General features: G+C 53.3%; 1 protein-coding gene across 1 annotated transcript; it reads right to left on the bottom strand.

Annotated features, from left to right (window-relative positions):
* Positions 1 to 314: 314 nt before the first annotated feature.
* Positions 315 to 4,244, bottom strand: FJX1 (four-jointed box kinase 1). The gene has a single exon (XM_032692229.1). The coding sequence runs from the start codon at positions 4,075 to 4,077 to the stop codon at positions 2,791 to 2,793; it is 1,287 nt and encodes a 428-aa protein (XP_032548120.1). The 5' UTR covers positions 4,078 to 4,244; the 3' UTR covers positions 315 to 2,790.
* Positions 4,245 to 7,150: the final 2,906 nt, after the last annotated feature.

The following is a 7,150-nucleotide window of genomic DNA, read 5'->3' as shown; positions in this document are numbered from 1 at the left end:
TCTGTCCTTTTTGAATGAACACGTTTCCCAGGGCACTGCTTCTCTAGCACAGCATGTCTAGTTTCACACCAACCTAAAACTACATCATTTTTGAACACGTTACTTATATATAACTTGAGGAAGTTACCAGTCACCAAATAGGAAATCATGTTTCTTCTTGAAAGGGGTAATTATCTAGGCTCTGGCTCTAAAGACATTGCAAATGAGATTTACTTCCCATTAGCCATCAAAGCCACAGTTGTGCCATAATTATAAACCTACTTTAACAGAAATGAAACCTTAGATGCTTGTGGCACAGCAGTTTGCTCTTCACGGTGGTTTAAAATGTATGCCAGCAGTTTATTATTTAAATGCATTTTCATGAGGTGAATGCGACTGTACTGCTGTATTTCAGTCACAAAGCAATGCTAAAGAAGAATTAAGAATTACAGTTAAATTGTGTATTATCATGTAAATGGCAAAGGAATGTCACATGGGATTCTGTGCATTGTTCGTAGAGATAAATGCAGTGAACTATAAATACAAGTTCAATAGAGAGCCTTGACAGTTAAGCAGCTGAATGAAAGCTAGTCTTGGAGGCTGCTGGGACATTTTGAAATAAATACGCATACATACAGATGCAATACCTAACGTATCTAATTAATCAACCATTCATTTTGGAGGTGTTTTTTGTTGTATATCTCTTGTCCTATTAAAAAACCAACCCACAAAAAACCCCCCACCCCTGCTGTAAGGGGCAAAGACAATTGTCTTTGATGTGAAGTTTAATCTAAATAATGAATATTAATAGACTGAAGACCTCCTGCAGGTATGAATGTTCAGCCCTCCTTGAGTTCATGGGAGGGTTAGTGCTCAACACTGAAGACAGTGCCTACTTGAACAGCAGCCACCAAGAACACTGCTGTCTTCATCAAAAGAGGTGCCTGTCCAGATGTAGAAGAGATTATGCTGCTGTTTGATTACAGCAGGAGATATACTGGCATTTAGAGTTTAAAAAGGATTAGTTTATTCTTTGTCCTTATTCTGGCTGTTATTTTGAGCTGTACAATGGCCTCTTCTGTGAATACTGGTATATGCAAAAAAGCAAACAAGAGCTACAAATATTTTATTTTGTATGCCCACTGCTACTGCTTCACCCTACCCAGAACAGAACTTTTGTAGGGGAAAAAAACTCCACCAACTATTTCAGCAAGACTGAAAAGGTTTCCTGTTCTTCAGTTCGGCCTCCATGGCAAAAATAGCCAAAATGGGAAGAAAAAACTGAGAACCAGTATAAACACCCACTGAAAACAACCACTATCTCTGGAGATGCTTCTGGTGCAGTAACAGCTGACATCACATGTACTGAGAGGTTGGTATCCAGCCCCAGGACCCAAAAAGGCTGAGGGCAGCTAGCCCACATAAGCTCTATCAGTTTGCTGAAACTGCTACAGTTATCTCAGGGCTAGGCAAGGCACTTCATTTCAGGTTTTAAAAACCAGACAAATGTCTATTCAGCCGAAGTACTCACATTACTTTAGCCACTCAAAGAGCTTTTGCCCTTTCAATGACACAACAGTTAGGAATGAGAGAGAGAGGAGAGTAGTGTTTGAAAGCTTAACTCTACCCCTCCTTGCCTCAGAGGGAACAAGTAAAAGTTCATTCAGTTCAGTGGAGTGAGAAGCTGGAAGGTGGTGGCCTCCACTGCCCATCAAAGAAGGCTGAGGAGACACATGCTTCCCTGTCAAAGCTCAGGAAAACATTCAGTCCAAAGGCAAAACATTAACACACTTTACTGAAATATCAGTTTCTTTAGTAAGTTACAGCAAAACTTATGAACATATATAATGTACATAAAAAGCAGACTTTGTAAAATAAAAAGGTCTTCTTCTATAAAAAAAATATTAAAAAGTCAAAGTAAAGTGCATGTAACAGTTTTTCGTCCGCTTTAACTATTGTGTCAAAGTCTTAGCACATAGTATTTTTTAAAAATGGGAGACCTTCTTGTGCCACCCATTAGTCAGTTACTTTACTGGTCAGATGGAAGGATGATGGTGATGATTACAAACAAATGCTTAAGAATCAAAACAGTTTAAGTCGATGCAACCACAACAAAAACTAAGAGCTAAGGGAATATCAGCTTCCTATACACTTCTCACCGACAAGATTTAACAATCAGTGGAAAGGTTCACTCTCGTTAATCGGTAGGAAACAAGTTTCATAAATAGGGCAGTTTTGCTAGTTAGGGGCTCCCCTATTGTGCAATCAGTTCTTGGTCTATCAATATCAACATTTATACTTAAATATGCCATTGTAAAAGAAAGAATATATAAAAAATGTTTCCACCGGCGTCCTTTGGAAGAGGTACTCGACCCCAATCCAGACAAAGACAACAGTTTTCCTATGGGGTTTCTTACTAGGGCAAGTGCACCCAGAAAGTTAAGGAAAGTACTAAAGATGCTGAACCCTCTCATGTTTTTCAAACTCCGGGGGCAGAGTCCTGGAATGAAACTCGGCCATAATTATACCGATTGTGCTCCGCATCTTCAGAGATCTTGACAAACGCGAGTTAATCGCTCCTCTCGACAGCACCGGCAGGCAAGTTGCCCGTGATTCCCGCCGCTCCCGGCGGCCGTTCCCGTCCTCCGCAACCCCCCATCCCCGGCAGTCGCAGCGATTACGGGGCACCGAGCACCGGGGTGGCACGCTGGGTCAGCTCCTGCCTTCGGCAGCTGCCGGGGCAAGTCCCGCTGCCTGGAAGGAGAGGAAAGCTGAAGCTGTCGCCGCCAGCCTCCGCCCGGCCCGGGGCCATCAGAGCACGGCGGCCTGTGCGCGGCAGTGGGCGATGTGGCGGTGCACGAAGTCGACGCGGGCCTGCAGCAGCTCTGCCTGGCGCTCCGAGAGGAAGCCGAGGCGCGCCCAGAGCGGCTCCCGCGCCCGGTACCGGCGGCGCAGCTCGGCGGCGGCGCTGCGGCGGCGGTGCAGCTCGGCGACTCGGCGGGCCGTGCCCTCGCGGAACACGCACACGGAGCGGAGCAGCGGCTCGTTGTAGGGGTCCCACATGGCGAGGAGGCGGTAGCCGTGCACGAGACCCGCCTCGTTGTCCATGAACACGAGCCCGCCGTCGGGGGCGCGGAGCAGGTTGCTAGTGGCACGGCGCATCACCCGGGGATCCCACTGCAGGCTGAAGAGATTGCTGACCAGGCGGTCGAAGTTGGCCGTCAGGTAGTCGAAGAGGATCAGATCGCTCCACTGCACCAACTCCACCAGCTGGGATGGAGGCAGCCGGCCCAGCTCTCCCGCCGACAGCGGCTGCAGCCGCCGACCGGCGCCCGCCTCGGCGCTCCAGGGTGCGGGTGCCACCACGGCGGTGAGATTGTCCACCCAGCGGGTCAGGCTGACCACGGCGCCCTCGGCCCAATGCGAGCCGCGCAGCTCCTCCCGCACCGGCTCCCACTGTCGCCCGCGGGCCTCCACCAGGGCGAGGACCATGGGCGGCAGCCGCTCCTGCATGCCCAGCACCCCGGCCAGGTGGTACGAGAGCGCCTCGCCCTGGATCTGCTCCGGGTTGATGCCGTAGCGGACGCAGGCGCGGCTCCCGTCCGACAGCCGCGCCAGCCGGTTGGAGCTGCGCCCGCAGCCGCCCCGCTCCAGCGAGGACACGCGGGCGGCGCGGGCGGCCGAGAGCCACGCCGCCGCCTCCTCCGCCGCGAAGCCGGGAGGCACCTGCTCTTCCAGCTCACGGCTCCAGAAGATGCCCCGCTCCACCGGGGAGGCGGTATCGGCCGGCGGCAGCGAGCCGGTCACGGCGAACCGCTCTTCGCCGCCCCGCTCCTCCTGGCCCGTCGCCACCTCCGGCACCGCCAGTAGCGTCCGGAAAGTTTTCTGGCCGCCGCCGCCGGACTCGCCCCGCGCCGCCGGGGAGCCTCCCCAGCCCCACCGCCCCGCGGGGGACTCCGAGGGCGGGAGCGGCTCCGGCTCTGGCTGCGCCGCCGCTTCCCGCCGCAGAAGCACCGTCCAAAGCCCCGGCAGGGCGCCCAGGAGCAGCAGCCCCAGAAGGGGCAGGGGGCCCGTCGCGGCCCGCCTCGCCCGCCTCATCCTCAAGCCGCTTCACGCCGCTGCCGCGGGACACGGCGGCGGTGCAGCCCCGCCGCTCGGCCGCTCAGGGCGGCGCTGGCGCATGGCCACGGGCCGGAGCTGCCACCCAGGGAACGGCGGCGGGAGCGGGGTAGCCCAGCAGCAGCCCCGCGCCGTGTGCGCCCCGCTCCGCCGGCGGCCGGGGACACGGGCACCCGCACCACGTGGGGGAGCCGAGAGGGCGCGCCCGGCCCGCCCCGTCTCCCGGCGTGGAGCTCCGCTTAAAGCGGCGATGGCGGGGCGGCGGTCCCACCCGCGGCGGGGCGCCCCCTCCACGGGGCACAAGGGTCGGGGGTGGCGCGGGGGCCGCTCCGGCCGCCCGCCCGCGGGCAGGGAGCGCGCTGCGGCGGGGGCGCTCGGCCCGCCGCGTCCTCCTCCCCGCTGCAGGCAGCACAAAGGAGCCTGCCCGCCGAGGGAGGACAGCGGGGAGGGGGAAGGGAGAGGCGGTGCGCAGCCAGCAGGGCCGCCCCCCGCCGCCGGTGCACGAGATTCCGCGGAGCCTCCGGGCGCGGCCGCGCCGCCTCCCGCCCACGGCCGCACCGAGAGGTCGCGCAGCGATCAGCGGCACATCAGCACCCCCTCCGCTCCACCGCTCCTTCGACCCCCAGTCCGGTGCTGGGGGCCGGGAGTGAGACTGGGAGCCGGCAGGGGGTTGCACAAAGGGATCGTTCACGTACCAGGCTGTGCACACGCGTACGAATGCACACCCGGACACGCACCTGTCCGCCCGGCAGCGTAACGCCCGGGGCCAACGCGGGACACCGCGCCGTGGTGCCGGGGCTCCCTGCCGGGCAGGGCCGCCGCTGGCCGCGGGCGAGGCGCGGTGGTGAGAACCCACAGAGCATCACCTCTTCCTGCGCCTCCTCCCGCTTCGGCGGCGGCAGGTGGCACCGCCGCGGGGCCCCTCTGCACGGAGGGCAGCGCCCTTCGCGTCCTTACACACTGGGATATGCGGCGCGATCACGCACCAGGTGTGTCACGGAGCGTGAGGACCAGCTTTTCCTGGCATTTGAACTTTCTCCAGAGAAAATTTCAAGGCTGCGGAGCCGGCGGCAGGACGCTGTCCCACCCCACGGATTATCCTTCCCGAGGAAACCATAGCCAGCCCTTCTTTTCAAGTTTTGTCCCGTCGAGGTCTTTGGAAGAGTAGCTATTTCTTTATCCCCCATTTCCATTTTTCTGCCTTTCCAAGGCAAAGAAGTTCAGCTCTGCCCTTCCTGTATTTTTCTGGGGACCTCTCTTGGGAAGAACACATTTGTGAGCCGCGTTAGATGAAACACCTTTCCCTTTTGCTCTCAGTGCCGTGGCTATCCTCCGAAGTAATTATTGGAGTTGGATCAGTGTAGCAAAACCAACACACGCAGAATCTTAAATACTGCAAAAGAAAAAAAAATCCCTTTCTCATCTCCCCAACTCTTTCTGCTCTCTTGAGATATCACAGCAACTCGTATTTTTTCAGCCACACCACTCTCTTCCAGCTTAGATGAAAAATAATTTGTTTTCTTTTAATGTAAGAAATAGGGAATTCTTTCTTTTGCGAGATTTTGTTAAAAACATTCAAACTCTCCAAATCCACCTTAACAACTTACATACACAAAGGCACACCGTAAAAAACAAACAAACAAACAAACAAACAAAAAAAAAAAAAAAAAAAAAAAAACCAAAACCAAAAAAAGAGAGAGAAAGACTCAAAAGCAGAAGCCGAATTCCGTCTTTTGCCTCAAATTCCCGGGCAGTGAGCAGCGGGAGCCTCCCCCGCCGCTCCGGGCGACCGTGTCGCACCGGCGCCTCCTGCCGCTCACGGCGCCGCCCTGCAGCCACTGGCGGACCGGTGATAATGATAATAAGAAATAGTCACCATCCTGGCTTTCCTCAGATGCAATACCAGCTGTAAAACATTTCTCTTGTTGACCAGGAATTCGAGTCTCATGCTATTCCGACCCTGAAGCCTCATTGCCAGATGATGCTTTACACTTTCACCCTTTGAAAAGTGTGAGGTGAACACCAGGTGTGATTTCTGCACTTCACAGTGGTGAACAGTACCATTACTATAAGCAGGAGGCTTTTATCCAGCAGTACGCTGATATTTTTACCAAAGAAATGACACAGAATTGCCTCTGTTTGCTGTCACTTTACAGCTTGAAATAGCTTTAAGAAAACTCCTAGCTTGTTGAAAAAAGATTGAAAGCAGAATACTAATTTTATTCTGTATGTAGGTTGGACACATATTTTGATTTAGGTGAATAATTTATGTTTCTTTCAGGGTGAGTTGTGCTTCTATTGAGCATCCAACTGCCAGTGTCTGTACTGGGAATCCCCCCTGGAGAAGTACCATTGCCATGGATAAGGACACTACGTTTCCTGTTATTGAAGTACATATAAGCTCCAAGTGATGCATGGCATTAATTTCAATTACAGCTTGTCTCTTGTAAGCTAAGCAGTTAATCAACAGGCTATACTGTGGCTACACCCTTAAATCAATAGCTGGGAAAACATCACCTCCCCCAAATACTCTGCCTCCTAACTACACTATTTGGAAGGAGTACAAGCCAGAGTTTAGCTGAGCCATCCCACTGGCTAATAGTCCTGCTTACAAGCTGCAATATTTTTAAAACCAGACGATTAGTAAAGGGTTAAACATCAGCCAAGCTGTTCAATTTACAGCATGTTAAGCATTCCTGAAACTGTGATCACTGATATATTTGGGTCAATCAGATGTCTTGTTACTGCTTTGCAGACATTGCAATGAGCAGCTCAGAGATAAAGGAGAACAGTTTCCAGGCTTCACAGCCCTGTACTGGGGAAGGGAGAGCTGGCTGCTGTCCAGACCCAGAATTCTAGCAAGTAAAAAGATAACAAAATAATTTCTGGCTTCCCTATGTTGTTTCTTATATTAAGTTGATTTTAGTTGCCTGGCAAAGCTAGGCTCATAGAATACCTAGCTGCTGGTGTTTCACACTGATTTTAGCCTAGTGAAGCCTTTGTTCTCCTCATTCCCCTCCTGACCCGCCAGTACCCAGTTTCTCAGTGATGT

This window comes from Chiroxiphia lanceolata, chromosome 6 (assembly GCF_009829145.1).
Source record: "Chiroxiphia lanceolata isolate bChiLan1 chromosome 6, bChiLan1.pri, whole genome shotgun sequence".
Classification (NCBI taxonomy): domain Eukaryota; kingdom Metazoa; phylum Chordata; class Aves; order Passeriformes; family Pipridae; genus Chiroxiphia; species Chiroxiphia lanceolata.
The sequence above is the reverse complement of the archived record's forward strand: the minus strand, read 5'-3'. Positions and strand labels throughout refer to the sequence as shown.